Source organism: Carcharodon carcharias, chromosome 13, assembly GCF_017639515.1.
Source record: "Carcharodon carcharias isolate sCarCar2 chromosome 13, sCarCar2.pri, whole genome shotgun sequence".
In the NCBI taxonomy this organism is placed as follows: domain Eukaryota; kingdom Metazoa; phylum Chordata; class Chondrichthyes; order Lamniformes; family Lamnidae; genus Carcharodon; species Carcharodon carcharias.
The window spans coordinates 89,998,169-90,015,869 of NC_054479.1; the positions used below are offsets into that span (position 1 = coordinate 89,998,169).

General features: G+C 40.3%; 1 protein-coding gene across 7 annotated transcripts in view; it reads left to right on the forward strand.

Moving 5' to 3' along the window:
- The window catches only part of c2cd5 (C2 calcium dependent domain containing 5), a 104,037-nt gene extending 86,748 nt beyond the window's left edge, over positions 1-17,289 (forward strand). For 6 of the 7 annotated variants that reach the window (XM_041202206.1, XM_041202200.1, XM_041202201.1 and 3 more), the window contains 6 exons: positions 656-757; positions 4,534-4,584; positions 4,736-4,837; positions 5,459-5,649; positions 12,442-12,588; positions 15,658-17,289. In XM_041202206.1, the coding sequence (XP_041058140.1) occupies positions 656-757; positions 4,534-4,584; positions 4,736-4,837; positions 5,459-5,649; positions 12,442-12,588; positions 15,658-15,789 (725 nt within the window). In that variant the 3' untranslated portion in view covers positions 15,790-17,289. The remainder of the gene's footprint in view (positions 1-655; positions 758-4,533; positions 4,585-4,735; positions 4,838-5,458; positions 5,650-12,441; positions 12,589-15,657) is intronic. The other variant, XM_041202202.1, reaches the window with a different exon arrangement.
- The last annotated feature ends 412 nt before the right edge of the window (positions 17,290-17,701 follow it).

The window sequence follows — 17,701 nt, forward strand, 5'->3', positions numbered from 1 at the left end:
GGCCTCAGCTTGGAGTACTGTATCCAATTCGGGGCACCACTTCAGGAAGCTTAGGATGTGGAGGAGATTTGCAAGAATGATACCTAGAATGCAGAACTTCAATTATCTGGAGTGACTGAAGAGGCAGGGATTGTTCTCTTTAGAGCAGAGAAGGTTAAGGGGAAATTTAATAGAGCTGTTCAAAACTATGAAGGATTTTGATAGAGTAACCAATTATTTCCAGTGACAGAAGGGTTGGTAACATACAGGACATAGATTAAAGTTATTGGTAATAGGACCAGAGACCAGATGAGGAGAAATATTTTTGCACAGTGAGTTGTCATGATCTGAAACACACTGCCTAATAGGCTGTTGGAGGCAGATTCAGTCGTAACTTTCAAAAGGAATTGTGTAAACACTTGAAAGGAAAAAAGACTTGCAGGGCTACGTGAAAAGGACACGAAAGTGGTGCTAATTGGACAGGTCTTTCAAAAAAGCCAGCACAGGCATAATGGGCCAAATGCATTCCTTCTGTGCTGTATCATTCAATGATATTTTTTTCAAATGGACATTGTGGGAGTACCCTAAGCAGAAAGTATCCCTCACATAGTTTTGTATTCCATAAAAATCTTTGCTGAATTTAATTTATTGTTTCTGTTTCATCATTGATCTAAAGCTTCCGTAGAGAACGAAGATCAACTCCAGTTTACTTTGGAACTCTGCATGGAATCACAGTCTAGTCAGTCTGCTCTACACTTTTCACCTAGTAAGACTGCAGGTAAGGCAGTGTGCTGCACATAGGAGTTTTAGTACAAATTTAAATGGGATCTTTTTGGTACCCAAATGCATGTTAAAGGCCTATAATATTATAGCACTGCATTTCACTTCAAACTAATCTTCGATGTGGCTGGTTTCTACAATGGTGAAGGCCAGTTAAAAGGCTTTAGTTCAAGTCCTAGCCTCCATAAATATTTGTTCTCGAGTCTTGCCCAGCAGGTCAGTGTGGAAAATGGAGGAAGACAAAGGAAGAAGTTTTCTCTCTCAACAGTTAAATACATGGTGAACAATAGTGGGATTGATAACACCCATAGTATGCCTGTAGATTGTACTATTGCAGCCTTCGTTGAGAAGGCATGTGTTTTGGTGTGAAGAAGGAAAACTTTGCCTTATTGAAAAATGCATTTAATCTTGCAGGTGTAGCTTTATAAGATGCTTTAAGGTAAATGAGTGTGCAGTATTCAGTTATAAATTTTGATTCCAACATGATACCAGTCTGGAATGCTGACTTTTTTTGAGTTGGTTAATGTGAAGATTTTTCCACACTTACAACCCTTGAACAGTTTCTAAATTTATGCACATCAAATAGTTCTGTATAAGACCTGGAGCCACAATCTAATTTGTTCATTCTTCATGTTGGAAATGTTTGACTCTTCAATAGCACACTCACTGCAGAAATTACCTAGCCATCCAAAGTGAGTTAAGAATCCAAATCTGCACAGCTGGGCTCTCCACATGCATCATTGAGAGAGCCTTAGTAATCAATGAAAATACATGCATATATCACTGCTTGTTGTACTTGTAGTAGAATTTTTGTTTCTATTTTTGTTATTCATTCAAGGGTTGTGGGTATCGCTCGGCCAGCATTTATTGCCCATCCTTAATTGCCCTTGAGCAGATGGTGGTGAGCCTTTAACCGCGGCAGTTCATGTGTTTAGGAACACTCATGGTGCTGTTAGGAAGGAAGCTGCAGGATTTTGAACCAGTGACTGTGAAGGAACAGCAATATAGTTCCATGTCAGGATGGTGTGTGATTTGGTGGGGAACTTGCAGATGGTGCTGTTTCCCATGCCTCTGCTGCCCTTGTCCTTCTAGGTGGTAGTGCTCACATGTTTGGAAGGTGCTGTTGAAGGACGCTTGGTGAGTTTCTGCATTGCATCTTGTAGATAGTACCCACTGCTGCCACTGTGTGTCGGTGGTGGAGGGAGTGAATGTGGATGGTGTGCCAATCAAGCAGGCTGCTTTGTCCTGGATGGCATTGAGCTTCTTGAGTATGGTTGGAGCTACCCTCATCCAGGCAAGTGGAGTGTATTCTATCCTGACTTGTGCCATGTAGATGGTGGACAGGCTTTGCAGTCAGGAGGTAAGTTAATCTTCGCTGAATTCCCAACCTCTGACCTGTTGTTGCCACAATATTTATATGGCTGATCCAGTTCAGTTTTTGGTCAATGGTAACCCCCAGGATGTTGATAGTGGAAATTCAGCGATGCTAATGCCATTGAATGTCATCGATGATTAGATTGTCTCATGTTGGAGATAGTCATTGCCTGGCACTTCCGTGGTACGAATGTTACTTGCCACTTCTGAGCCCAAGTCTGAATATTGTCCAGGTCTTGGCTGCATGTCGACATGGACTGCTTCAGTGGCTGAAGAGATGTGAATGGTGCTGAATATTGCACCATCATCAGCGAACATCCCCACTTCTGACCTTATAATGGAGGGGAGATCATTGATGGGCTGGTGATGTTTGGGCCAAGGACACTACCCTGAGAAACTCCTGCAGTGATGTCCTGGAACTGAAATGATTGACCTCCAACAACCATCTTCCTTTGTACTTGTTATAACTCCAACCAGTGGAGAGTTTTCCCTATAATTCCTATTGACATCACTTAGCTCTATTGCATGCTGCTGTTTGGCATGCAGATAGTCCTGTGTTGTAGCTTCACCAGCTTGATACCTCATTTTTGGATATGCCTGGTACTGCTCCTGATTTGCCCTCCTGCACTCTTCATTGATCCAGGGTTGATCCCCTGGCTTGATAGTAATGGTAGAGTGGGGGATAGACCAAGTTATGGTTGTATACAATTCTGCTGTCGCTGATGGCCCGTAGCCCTCCATGGATGCCCAGTTTTGAGTTGCTAGATTTGTTTGAAATCTTGTCCCATTCAGCACGGTGGCAGTGCCACACAAGATGGAGGTCATCCTCAAGATGAAGACCCAACTTTGTCTCCACAAGGACTGTGTGGTGGTAACATCTACCAATACTGTCATGGGCAGATGCATGGGTAGATTGATGAGGACGAGGCCTCTTCCCTTTTGTTGGTTCCCTCACCACCTACCAAAGGCCCAGTCTAGCAGCTATGTCCTTTCGGACATGGCCAGCTTGGTCAGTAGTGACACTACCAAGCCACTCTTGGTGAGGGGCATTGAAGAGTACATTCTGTCTCCTTGTCACCCTCAGTGCTTCCTCCAAGTAGTGTTCAATATGAAGGAGTACTGATTCATCAGCTGAGGGAAGACTGTAGGCGGTAACCAGCAGGAGGTTTCCTTGCCCATGTTTGGCCTGATGCCATGATATTTTAGGGGGTCCAGAGCCAATGTTGAAGCCTCCAAGGATGACTCTCCTTACCGCTGTGCTGCCACCTTTGGTGAGTTTATCCTGTCGGTGGGTCAGGACTTGCCTAGGACATTGAAGGTTTAATTCCATGAGGACGACTATGTGAGGCTGTTGCTTGACAAGTCTGTGGGACAGCTCTTCCAATTTTGGCACAAACCCCTAGATGTTAGTAAGGAGGACTTTGCAGGGCCAACGGGGCTGAGTGTGCCGTTGTCATTTCCGGTGTCTAAATCAATGCCAGGTGGTCCCTCTGGTTTTATTCCTTTTTTATTAGACTTTGTAGCGTTTTGAAAGAACTTTGTGGCTTGCTAGGCCATTTCAGAGTACATTTAAGAGTCAACCACGATGCTGGTGGGTCTGGAGTCGCATATAGGCCAGATCAGGTAAGGATGGCAGATTTTCCTCCCTTTAGGGTTTATGACAATCAACAGTGGTTTCATAGTCACTGTTAGTCTAGCTTTTTAATTCCAGATTTATTCATTGAATTCAAATTCCATCAGCTGCCAGGGTGGGATTCAACCCGTGTTCCCAGAACATTAATCTGGGCCTCTGGGTTATTAGTGCAGTGACATTACCACTACGCCACTAATTTAATGTTCCTTTGGAAATATGAATGCTGTGTAAAAACAAGCAGCAGAGATTACCAATAGGTGGCACTCCAGTAATGTGGTTTGAAAATATATATAAGAAAGAATGTAGTTTGGAAAAATTGTAGCACTTAATGGTAGCACTAGTACATGTGCCATTTATCACTGATCTGTCCAGGTTACCCCATGTCTGTAAATCATAAAATGATCAATGAAAAGGAATATTCATTCAGTTTTAGCATTTAGTACATAAACAAGACCCCCTGTCTTGTAGCTTGAAACTTGCTGCTTAAAGTGCATATTATTTTGAATCACATGATATACAATTTTCTCCTTGACTGCCTATAGCTAATCAATTGAGTTATTTGCTTTGAATCCATTTTTCCTCCAGTTTAATTCTTTGGTTAAATTTAAAATTCACATTTGGAGAACTGTGATTTAAGATCATAATATGACTTGCAGAAAGTGATAAAGCTCTCTCACTTAGCATAATGCTGTATACGATGTCTATATCCCTTGGCATGTTGTTGCATAAAGATTATTCAATATTTATTCATTAAATCTTTTTCTCAGGGCTTACTGAAATTGGCAACTTACAGCAAGTCACTCCAGCAGCACAAAGAGGTGAGTAAACCAGGCTGTTAACTCAGCCAAGAAAAGGGTCTTTGTTCTCTTTTTCAGAGCTTTAATGCAGTGGTGATTGGTTCATCAGAGGAGCTTTGCAATGGGCAATAGACGTCATCCATTTTTCTTTTTCTTTTGTGTGTGTTTTTAGCCACCTCAGTTGATTACAGTTCCTTTGCAGACAGATGCAGCAGCTGGATAGAGTTCATTAAACAGAAAGCTCAGACCATAAGACGTGGATCAATTAAAACAAGTAGGCGGAAGTTACAGTTTATCATGGTGATAATAATCTGAGACATGCCTATGATCCCCAGTGGTGAAGGATGGACTGTCCTACCCAGTAATGGCATTGCAAATCAATGGCACACGCAATTTGAGTGTGAAAGCTGCACCTTTGTCCAGAGAATGTTTAACAGAAATTAGTTAACCTTCATTGGACAACTTTAACCTTGAGATGAACTTGTGAAATTAGTGCATTCTGCTAAAGTAACATCTTTCACACTCTTGATCAAAACTTCCCTTTAGCAAAGAAATGTTTTCCTTGATTTCTTTTTGTATTGAGGTATTGCCAATGCAGCCATCGCTATTAAAATGCTCCCTTGTGGGTGAAAAAAATTAGCCTTTCAAAGGAATGCCAGTCTCTTTAAAATAAATTCCCATTCCAGCTGTTTATGCCTTTTTTTTTGCATGTTCTGCATGACCACATACTCTTTGTAGCTCATGCCTGCTCCATCACTGAGCTTCAGGTGCTGAATATATGACTTTGTAGCTGCTCTGAAGAAGTTTGATAAAAAGCACGTAAATGTCTAAACGAATTGGTCTTTCACCACTAATTGCATTCTACTTTTTTCTGTCTCTCTTCCACCCATTGTAGTTGCTTCACTTGATAAAGCAAGCCCTCTGGCTGAAGCCCATATACGTCATCGCTCACCAATATCATGTACAACCTCCACAGTCACTGTTGTGGAAATGACCCCTCTCTCCTTCATTCCTGGTGCCAAAATAACCAAATATCTTGGAATCATCAACATGTTCTTCATTCGGGAAACCACATCGCTGCGTGAGGTGAGCAGCAAATCTATGAGCGAGAGCTGTACAGAGAGACTAATTCAAGTCTTGTGTGTCCTGTTGCATAATGGGGAAGAATTTGTACTATAGTTTTACATTCATAATATGAAATTTTCCCTAAAATTACTGGTAATTTTTTTCCTTTACTCTTATTTGATGGATATGAGGTGGGTAGGGCTTACACCTGTACAGGTGATAATTAAACACTGAATTATTTAACTACTTCAAAAAGCAACCCTTTGTGATGCCCTCTGATCAATTCTGTTTTCAAATGTTGCAGTAATATCAGAGCATTATTTGGAGAATTGCATTTTGTGAAGTGACTGACACACCTCAATGTGCACTGACTTTTGCATAAATCCCATTGGATTAGTATCCAAAGGACTGAAATTGTTCGGTGTGGAAAAGTACATTGGTTGTGATGCATGACAGTTAAATAGTTCACCAGTCAAAAAATTTGCTGTAAGGTGGGATTAGAATGGGTGGCTGGTGTTTTATTTTTATCTTTTCTAGTTGGTGCTGATACGATGGACTGAATGGTCTCTTTCTGTGCCGTAACTTTTCTGTGGTTTCTGTGGTTCTATCTAGAAACTGGTAGTCCAAACAGGGAATTTAAGGCTTCCTAGAAAAAACACACTAGGTTCACCTCACTCATTCCCTCCTGTCAGAAAAGGAATGTTTCCCGACAGCTATGTTTATTACTTTCTTGCCTGACAGCAATTTAAGAAAAATAGTTGATTTTAAATTCATATTATTCTTTTTAAAGCCATGTTATATAAAAAGATAAAACATAGAAATTTTCCTATTGGAAGATTACTGAGCTTTGTTTTTGTCACACAGCCTACAGTCAGTGGAATCTCCTCTTATCATCTGGTTTGGATTTAAACCCGGATAGTTGCCTCTTACATATTCTTTGGGGCTGCTTTCATAGTATGGGGTGACGTAAGCCATTAAAGATATGCATTTGTATTTGACAGCATCCAGGAAAGACACACACAAGACAGTAGTTTCTCTCATCAATTCAGCTTTCAAATGCAAATATGGTATTGCTGTCCTCCTCCATAAAAATGCACAGTAATTTATCAAATACATGCCCAAGATGCGACATCTCCTCTGCTTTGTTGTATTTGCCCTTATTGTTCTTTCTGTTTTGTTAGTAACAGCTACCTCACTCGGAAAGAAAAAGTAGAATTGCCGTTCATCCGTTTTTTATTTGCTGGAAAATATTTTAAATCTCTGATTCTTTCCAGGCTGATAGAGGAACGGTCCCTTCAAAATGTTACTGAGTTTGCACAGATTTACACTGTTGTTTCAATGTGAAAAGCCCTTATACAATTTTTCAGATAAATCATTTAACATATCCTGTTTACTGCTATGTCTTGGATTTGCTGCCCTGTTGCTTGTATTTCACTTCTTACCTCTCGAGCCTTCTACCTTCGGAAATTGCTACCCCAACCTTTCAGCACTCCTAAACCTCCCTCCTCTCCTGCCACCATGCCAGGCTCAGCACTCTGATAAACCTATGGCTTCTCTCCGTTCCTCACTTGGCACCCTCTGAAGAGTCAGTCGAGGCACTAGGTGCTGGTTCGTTACGAGCAGTAGCCCCATTTGCCCCATCCTACTCCCTCACCAATCTCCTTGCCCAGTCCACCAGCTGGGGCTGATCCTGTGGACTCTGCCAGTGGACCAGTTCTCCTGACCCTCTCTACATCCCCTCCAGAATGTCTGTTCTCTCACAAATAAAGCCCTTGTAATCAGTGAGCTTATTATTGCATCAACATCATGGCCTTGATGGAAACATGGCTGAGGGAAGATGACACCTTCCCCCTAACTGAAGTCTCCCGGTCTGACTATACCTTCCACCACTTGCCTTGTCTGGATCGTCACTGTGGTGGTGTGATTGTTATCACCAAATTACATCGTGCTCTGTCCCCCTTCTCCTATGTCATCTTCTCCCTCTTTGAGCATCTCGCCTTGTTCTACCCCTCACAATTTTCATTTAAAATCCTCATTCTGTACCACCCATCCAAGTTCCAGGCCAATTTTCTCAAAGAGCAATCTTCATCGCTTTCCTCTGGCAGTTGTCAGTCTCTGCACTGAATGCCTTTTCATCCGCAGTGATTTCAACCTCCATTTCAATTCATCAAGTTCTATCTCCTCAGCTCAATACACTGCCCTCCGATCTTCCCTTAACCTCTTGCTCCATGTAAACTCTGCAATCCATAAACAGGACCACTCTCTCTACTCACCCCCCCTCCCCCTCACCTTGGCTGTTGCCTTATATAATTGTAACAAAACTTCCTTAATATTGTACTTTAATCCCCTTGCAATAAAAGCTAACATGCTATTTTCCTCCTTAATTCTTTGTTTTACCTGAATGCTCACTACTGCGTTCCTTGTAGGAGTACACCCATGTCCCTCTGAACATCAATATTTACAAGTTTCACGCCTTTTTAAAAAAAAATTGTACTTTTCTATTCTTACGAACATGCATGACCTCACATTTCCCTATGTTATACTCCATCTGCCACCATGTTACTCAGTCATTTAACCTCTACATTTCTTTGCAGCCTTGTTGTGTCCTCCTCACAGCTTACATTCCCACCCAGCTTTGTTTCATCAGCATACATCGATAAGTTACTCTTGCTCTCATCGTCCAAGTCGTTAATATAGATTATAAGTAGCTGAGGCCCCATCCCCGTCACCAATCCTTGCGGCACTCCATTAGTCGCAGCTTGCAAACTTTGAAAACACCTCTTTTATGCCTCCTGTCCACTAACTAGTCCTCTATTCATGCTAATATATTACCCACAACTCCATGAGCCCTTATCTTGTGTATTAACCTTTTGTGTGGCACCTTATTGAATGCCTTTTGAAATCCAACTGTGTTATGTCTATTGGTTAGCTACCTATAGAATAGATAGGTCTATCCTTTCTCTAGTTACATCTACAAAAAACTCTAATAAGTTTGTCAAACATGATTTCCCTTTCATAAAAATGTTGACTGTGTCTGATCATACTATGATTTTATAAGTGCATCATTAAAACTATCTTAAGAGGTTGCAGAATTTTCCTGACGGCTGATGTCAGGCTAACTGGCCTGCAGTTCCCTGTTTTCTCTCTCCCTTTCTTGAACAGCGGAGTTACATTTGCTAGCTTCCAATCTGGCAAATTACCATCCCATCTGCCTAAACTCAGTCATCAGCAAAGTGTCAATGGAAGGTGGGTGGTATCGTTGACAGTGTTATCAAGTCGTACCTTCTCAGCAATAACCTGCTCACCGGCTCAGTCTGGGTTCTTGGCACTTGGCTCCTCACCTCATTACAGCCTTCGTTCTAACATGGGCAAAGGAGCTGAATTCAAAAGGTGAGAGTGAATGCCCTTGACATCCAGGCAGCATTTCACCTTGTGTGACATCAAGGAATCCTAGTAAAACTGGAGTCAGTAGGAATCGAGGAAAACTCTCCTCTGGTTGGAGCCATACCTAACACAAAGGAAGATGGTTGTGGTTGTTGGAGACCAATCATCTCAGCTCCAGGACACCACTGCAGGAGTTGATCAGGGTAGTGTCCTCAGCCCAACTGTTGTTAATGTTTCAACAGTGCTTTCTGCTGCATCATAAGGTCAGAATTGGGGATGTTCGCTGATGATTGCACAATGTTCAGTACCATTTGCGACTCCTCAGAAATTGAACTATTGTACCAAAAGAGTTATTTACTTCAAAGGGATCCTTTCAGGATTTGTTCAATTTCTAAACAGGCAGACAAAAAACCTCACTTAAAAGTCTCATTTAATAGATGGCATTGACAGTGCAGCACTTCTGCAGTACAGATCTTCTCAAAGCAGTGGACAGTCAGTACTATATTTGAATGTCAGCCTAGATCAGGGACATTAGTTACAAAGTGAAAAAGTACTGAGGTCCACCTGGTTTACCTTCTACCATCCAAGTAGTCACATAAAGCAATGATGATAGAGTCGTTGAATAATCATAGCAATCAATAGCCTTCACCAGACCCAGACATGAGCTAAGCCTCAATGGTGGAAAGCTTGGGAGCCATAGGTCCAAAGTCACCTTTTTCCTCCCAAGAATGCTACACCAACCCATGTCATAACCTGAAATACAGTAGCCCAAAATATTTCTGATATAAATGTGACCTAATTTGTATTTGAATGAGTCAATGCTAACTGCTTCCACCATCTCCCTAAGGTGTCCATTCCATAAATTGACCAGTGACTCACTGAAATATTACTTCTGCTAATTAGTTCTGAATTTACTGTTCAGATCATGGCCTCTGGTTCTACTTTTCTGCACAAGATTAAGTTGCTTGTTATGGTTTATATTACCTAATCCCTGACTTGTGAATGTTACCAACTGAGCCAAACTGATCCTAGTACTTTCCTCAAATTCATTCCCATTTGACTTTTGAATAATTTATTCAAATTGAGGGTAACACTGCTGCTTTAAAGATGCTTTTCTACCCTGAAATTGTGCGGTAAGAGTGACTTGGACGTGGTAGCTGTCTGACTCAAAAGGCTGCGGATTCGAAACTCATTATGTAATCTATGCTGACATCTCTGTAGTACTGTGGGTATACTGCACTGTTAAAGGTACTGAGACTCAGGTGAGCCATTAAACTCTCTGCTCTTTCACATGGATTTGCCAACGTTTACCCTTCAACCAGTGCCACTAAAATAGATTATCTAATCGTTTATGTCACAGCTGTTGAGGGACCTTTTTATGTGCAAAGTGACCCATTTGCAGCATACATAGTAACAGCAACTACACTTCAAAACAGCTTAATTACTGGTGAAGTACTTTAGGGTACCCTGAGGTCATTAACATATACTACATGCTATATAAATATATATGGAAAGCATTTCAGGATGATTCTTAGTTTGCTTCTGCCTCAATCCTTAGGAAACATAATTGAGTTTATGAATCCTGGAAGACTGGAGCCACAAGCCTACATTCCATCACTAAATATACTGCACAATTGTGTGCACAAAATCTAGAAGTTCAAAAAATCTTCCAGCCTAGAGAGTTGTTATGTGGACTTTTATCCTTTGTGTTCAATTTATATATTTACAAAAAAATAGTTTGTAAAATGAATTGTAGACAGTAGTGTTGAATGATGGGTCTATTTGTATTAAAACATCTCAACATATTCTTGTTGATTAAAGTGGGAGGTATACGATGTTACAACAAGGGAGCATTGTAAATATTTTTTGAAAAAGGTTTTGAATGACACTAGCCTTTCACTTTGGGATGTGTCAACTCAGACTATGTTGTCCAACATGAAATGTGTTTGGGAATTAAATCCAGTTGCTAATAGTGCTGGTCCAAAAATTTACAAGCACTTCAAATTTGGCAATATTTGGTATTCCCACTGAAAGAGTCACAGAATAGTTGATGTTGGGGATGGAAAAATATTCTCATGGTGATAATGGGTATTCCATTGAAGTTGGCGGTGGGTGCACATTGTTCAAAAAGATCAAGCAGCATTTTGCTCTGCATCCATGGGAGGCTTGATGAATGCTCTAAACCTCAGGATGTTCCAATGTGGTTTACAACCAATGACATATTTTGTTCTATTCAAGTGTAATCATATGCTTTAATCAAAGAACAGGCAGCTAACTTGTGCACAGCAAGCTCCTACCGCCAGCAATGTGGTAACAACCAGTAATCAGCTTTAGTAATATTAGTTGAGGGATGAGTATTAGCCTACACATGCAGTGAACTCCCCTTCTTTTCCTTGAATTGTTATGCCCACTTTGACCTTCATTGTCTCCAGGTTAAGCACCACCTCAGTTTTAAAATTCTCATCTTTGCTTTCTAATCCTTCCATGTCCTTGTCCCTCCCTATCTCTGATATCCCCTCTAGCCCGCAACCCTTCAAGATATTTATGCTCCTGCAACACTGGCCTCTTGAACATCCCCAATTTTAATTGCTGTTATATTGGTCATGCCTTTAGCTGCCAAGGCCCTAACTTATGGAATTCCTTCCCTAAACCTTTCCAGCTCTACTTCTCTCTTCCTTAAGATGACCTACATATTCTGCTTTAATATCTCTTTTACTTGGCATTTATAATGCTCATGTGAAGTCCCTTTGGATGTTGTATTATGTTAAAGAAGCTATATAAATACAAGTTGTTGTTGGTATATCCACCCAAGAGGGCAGATGGAGTCCCAGACTAATGTCTCATTCAAAAGGATAGCACATCTAACAGTGCAGCACTCCTTCAATACCACACTGAAGTGTCAGCCGAGATCTTTATCTCAGAGTGGAACCTGAACCCACACCTTCTGGCTCAGAGCTACCACTGAGCCACAGCAGATACCTAAGGGCAACTCAATGTGCAAGTTTTTCAGCGATGAAGAATAGCCAAGAAGAACAGTACTAGGATAATAATGTTTCAATTGGGCATTCACCAAATTTGGAGAATTGACTAAAATGGAACACAAGTTTGAAACAAATTGAGATAAAAGTTGTGCAGTTTCATTATTGTGAATATGGAAGATGTTTTACTCTGGAGAAGTATGAAATTTCTTATAAGAATGAACGTGTTTAAGGAATACAGTTTTGAACTCATTTTAAACCCTGGAACCTCACTTAAAACCATTCCCAATTTTACAAAAACCCATTACTAAGAAAGAAAGAATGAACCAGATAACTTTGAGAGGCAATGAGGTGGTCTCACTGAGTGAGGAACTGTTATATTACAAGTGAAGCAAAACAGAGGATAAGGACAGAAAAATGTTAATTTTAAGATTGCTTTATCTTTGTGCAGGAAGGAGGAGTTAGCGGATTTCTTCATGCATTCATTGCTGAAGTGTTTGCTATGGTGCGGGCCCATGTTGCTGCCTTGGGAGGGAATGCAGTCGTGTCCTACATCATGAAACAGTGTGTGTTTATGGAAAATCCCAACAAAAATCAGGTCTGGACTTGAGCTTCAAAACTTACTCATCTTTTGTAGGAACATTTAGATTTTCTTATGAATTATGAAATGCATAAAGCTAAACTGAAGTATTGCTGTTCAAGTCAAACAGATATTGTTCACTTTCCCTGGAGAACAGCTGCTCACCCTATTCTGTAGAGGATTTCTGCCGAAGCTACAAAGAGATTGGGAGAATGCCCTTCAAAATCCTACCCAATGCGCTTAATGAACTTTTCTGCTCCACTCTGGAGCTTAAGAACCTAACTACCATCTTGGATGCCAATTTGTCTTAAAAGGTTTTTAAAATAATTCCATTTTTAATTTCTGCTGAGCAACTTTAGAATGAGGAGTAATAATCACCGTTTCGTAATCCGTTTCTCATGCCTGAATAACAGTAATGGCCAAATCAAAGAAGAAATAGGAATTGATGTTAAATTATTTTAATAAATTAGAACACAATGCAAAAGGCCAATCTAATAGCCCATCTGGTATGTAACAACAACTTATTTATGTAGTGCTCTTAACATAATGAAACATGCCAAGGCTCTTCACAGGGACACAAAATAAAGTACAACACTGAGCCATGTTAGGAGATGTCAGACGACCAAAAGCTTTGTCAAAGAGGTAAGTTTCAAGCAGAGTCTTAAAGGAGGAAAGTGAAGTAGAGAGGCAGAGAAATATAGGTAGGGAATTCCAGATCTTGGGCAAGGCAACTGAAGCCATCAAAATTGGGGATGCACAAGAGATCAGAATTAGAGGAGTGCAGATATCTTGGAGGGTTGCGGGTCTGGAGGAGATTGCAGAGATACGGAGGGGGCGAGGCCATTGAGGGATTTGGAAACCAGGACGAGAATTTTAAAATCAAGATGTTGCTTGCCCAGCAGCCAATTTAGGTCAGTAGGCACAGGGACGATGGGGAAATGGGATTTGCTGCGAGTTGAGACGTGGGCAGCACTTTTGGATGACCTCAAGTTTATGGAGGATGGAGGATGGGAGACCAGCCAGGAGTGCATTAGAATGGTAAAGCCTAGAGGTAACAAAGGCATGAATAAGGTTTTCAGCAGCAGATGAGCTAAGTCAGGAGTGAAGTCAAGTGATGTTAAGATGTGATGGCACAAATATGAGGTCAGAAACTCATCTCGGGATCAAATGTGACAACAAAAATTGCGAATGAACATGTTTGAACAGACTGGCTTAATCTCAAATTGTTGCCAAGGAGAGAGATTGAGTCAGTAACTAGTAAACGGAGTTTGGAGTAGGTCCCAAAAACAATGGCTTCAGGCTTCCCAATATTTGATGGAGGGAATTTCTGTTCATCCAGCATTGGATGTCAGCTAAGCAGCCTGATAGTTTAGTTATGGTGGAGAGAGGTGGTGGTAAGATAGAGCTGGGTGTCGTCAGTGTACATGTGAAGACTAATGCTGTGTCTTCGGATGATGTTGCCAAGGGACAGTATGTAGGTGAGAAATAGGAGGCGACCAAGGATAGATCCATGGAGGGTACCAGAGGTAAGGGTGCAGAAGCAGGAAGAGAAACCATTGCAAGCAATTCTGTGGCTACAATTAGACAGATAAGAATGGAATCAGGTGAGAGCTATCCGACCCAGCTGAAGGAAAGTGGAAAGTTTGGAGGAGAATGGTGTGGTCAACTATGTTTCAGACTGCAGGTCTGAAGGTCCAGTTGGACCTTCAACTGGAGGTCCAGTTGGCTAAAGAGGGAAAGTCTGCCTTTGTCACAGTCACATAATTTGTGACTTTGATAAAAGCTGTTTCAGTACTGTGACAGGGGCAGAAACCTGACTGGAGGGGTTCAAACATGGAGTTCTGGGAAAGATGGGAACGGATTTGGGTGGCAACAACACATTCAAGTACTTTGGAGAGAAAGGGAGGTTGGATATGGGATGGTAGTTTGCAATAGTATATGAGATACTATTATGCAGTATTTCACTATAATTTAACAACAGTAACAATTTGCATTTATAATAGTGCCTCTAGTCTGGTAAAACATCCTCTAGCGCTTTATAGGAGCATTGTCAGACAAAATTGGCACCGAGCCACATAAGATATTAGGACAGGGGACCAACCACTCAGAAATTCACCCCTTTAAATTGAAAGATAAAGCACAGTATTTTCTAAATGACTAAAAGCTCAGAACTGTGGAGGAACAGAGGGATTTTGGAGTCCAAGTATAGAAATCACTGAAAGAGAGTGGATAGGGACAAAAATAATTTAAAAGGCTAATGAAACATTCATCTCAAAAGGGTATAATTTATGTTCCAACTGTACACAGCTCTGATTAGAGACACCATCTGGAATACTGCATTTGGTTCAGGCCTCTGCACGTCAGGAAGGGTATATTGATCTTGGAAGGAGTCCTTAGCAGATATATCAGGGCTAAAGGGGTTAAATTATGAGGGTAGATTGCCAAGACTACAATTGTATTCCCTGGAATGTAGAAGATTAAGGGGTGATCTAATTGAAATGTTTAAGATGTGTTAAAGGATTTGGTATTTTCTCTCTATCCACCCTATTTCCTCTTGTATGAGAGCCCAGAACAAGGGAGCATAAAATCAGAAGTAGGCCAATTCCTTAAAAGGTTAGAGGATATTTGGAACTCTCTCATCCAAAATGCTGTTGAGGCTGGGGGAATCAATTAAAAATTTAAGAACCGAGATTGATATATTTTTGTTAGGGCAAGAGTACTGAGGGTTATGGAGCCAAGACAGTAGATGGGGTTAAGATGCAGATTAGTCATGATCTAGTTGAGTGGCGGAACAGGATCAAGGGGCTGAATGGTGTGCTGCTATTCCTATGGTCAAAGACGTTAGTTTTAAGGAGTGTCAAAGGATGTGAGAGCTCGAGGTTTAAGGTGGCAGTTCCAGAGACAGCAAAAGACAAGACTGCTCTTTTGGTGATCTTGCAATATCTGACTTTTATATAACGTTTTCTAAAAATACATATATCATTTTTGAACTTCTGCCATTTGGTAGACTGATTATTTGACAATGTTGTATGAATGTTCCACGTTTTGCTCATAATGGTTCCTTACTCTGCTGTCTCTTTTCTCTAGGCGCAGTGCCTTATCAATGTAAGTGGTGATGCCGTGAACTTTTTTAGAGATGCTGATGTAGAGTCTGCACCTTCTCATCCACAAGCAAGTGGTTTACAGACAGGAAATGGTAGCGGAGATGTAGTCACATGAAACTGGTGCAGATTGATTACACCTGTAGGTACGTGTATTTCTGGGAATGATGGAAGACCCTTTATCTGTATTTCCAACCTCTGCCATTATCCTCTGTATGGATAGGTGTACGTAATCGTCGTACTGCATTACACAGTATGTAAATGGCCTCTATTGTCCTATATCTGTAGACTTGTGATAGTCCTGGACAAATAATGGTCAACTTGTCACATATTCTGTTACCCAGGAATTTCCTTTGCGTGTCCTTTTACGATCTGGAGCTTTAGATGAGAGGTGAGCTTTTGCTCTAAGTGTAGAAATTATTTAGAAGAAAGTCCACAAGAATGGAACAAATGAAAACCATTCAATTTATTTCTGTTGTAGAAGTTGTTTCAATAAATGTATGGTTTAATACAAATCACTAAGACCAAACAGAAAGAAGAGTGTTAAAATTCAAAATGGTACTAAAGTGTATTTTAAGCCAATGCTGTACCTGTAAAACTGGATGTTTATTTGCAAGTCCTGCTTTTTGTAAGATTTAAAACCAGCCTTCAGTGAAAACTAGAAGTGCCACTATCAAAATGCTATAACAACTTAGAGGTTCAGTGCCAGTCTGCATGAGTTTTAGCTTATATCTATATGTACATCCCATAGATGTTGTAATAAGCCAGAGGTTTTCTTTGATTAAGAAAATTTTACAGGCTAGTTGGTTTCACAAAAATTGTTAAAATTAGAAAATGTCAGAAGGTTTAGGAATACAGTACCCAAGCACATTTGTAGTTACCACACCCAGCAAATGGTACTGTATAATTCTGCAAATAAAAAAAACGGTATTTTTATAATTCTCAAGATTGAACTGTAAGAAGATGAAAGCATTTAAAGTCTGCAAATTGCAGAACCAGAGTGCATACACAGGACATTTGATTGTGGTTTTTCAAACTTAGTGCATAATTGAAGACTTGAATGTACAGAACACTTAATTTGTAAGGGTTTCAACAATTCACTTGCTTTGCACACCTAAGTGCATGAAAATAAAATTCACTGTTGCAGTAGTTTTGCAGGTTGTAACAAACAAGTAATAGCATGAAAATAAAATTCACTGTTGCAGTAGTTTTGCAGGTTGTAACAAACAAGTAATAGCATGAAAGAAAATTGTTCCCTTAACTCCACCGGGAAATAAATATTTTATAAATATTTATAAATTGTTTCTTTTTTTAATCAATGCAAGCGGTCCAATTTGTTGTTTTAGGTCAATCTCAATGGGTACGGTGCTGGTGGATTCATTTATATCACATTGTTATGAAAGAATGTCAAATATATAGAACTTCTGAATTCTATTTGCTCTGCTGCAGTAAGCTGAATCTGAAATGGAGTTATTTCCTGCATGTTTGGTTGTTAAATCAAAATAATGTATCCAAAATTATTTGGCATGTGAATAATACAATGTATACCAGGAGCTCAGATTCAGCTTTTAAATAAACTGCTATAGCACAGCCATCTGCTTTCTTTTAAGAACCAGAATTGTGAGTGAATGGTGCTTTTTGATTAAGTGTCTCATTTTCTCTTGAGTAGTATTGACCACAGGCCAGGGAATGTTGTAACTCTTGAATTAGAGTGAAAAATAAACTCAAGTTACCCTGCAATAAATTGGCTTGGAATTCTCCAAATTTCTCAGATAATTTTTATTATTCATAATATTACTTAAGTAAAGCATTTCAAATAATCTCCCTATATTTAAGTGATAACAGGAGAAGTATGTCAATGTGGAGGTGGTGGCATAGTGATATTGTCACTGGACTGGTATTCCAGAGGCCCAGGGTAATGTTCTGGGGACCTGGGTTTGAATCCCACCATGGCAGATGGTGAAATTTGAATTCAAAAAAAATCTGGAATTAAAAGTCTGATGATGACCATGAAACCGTTGCCGATTGTT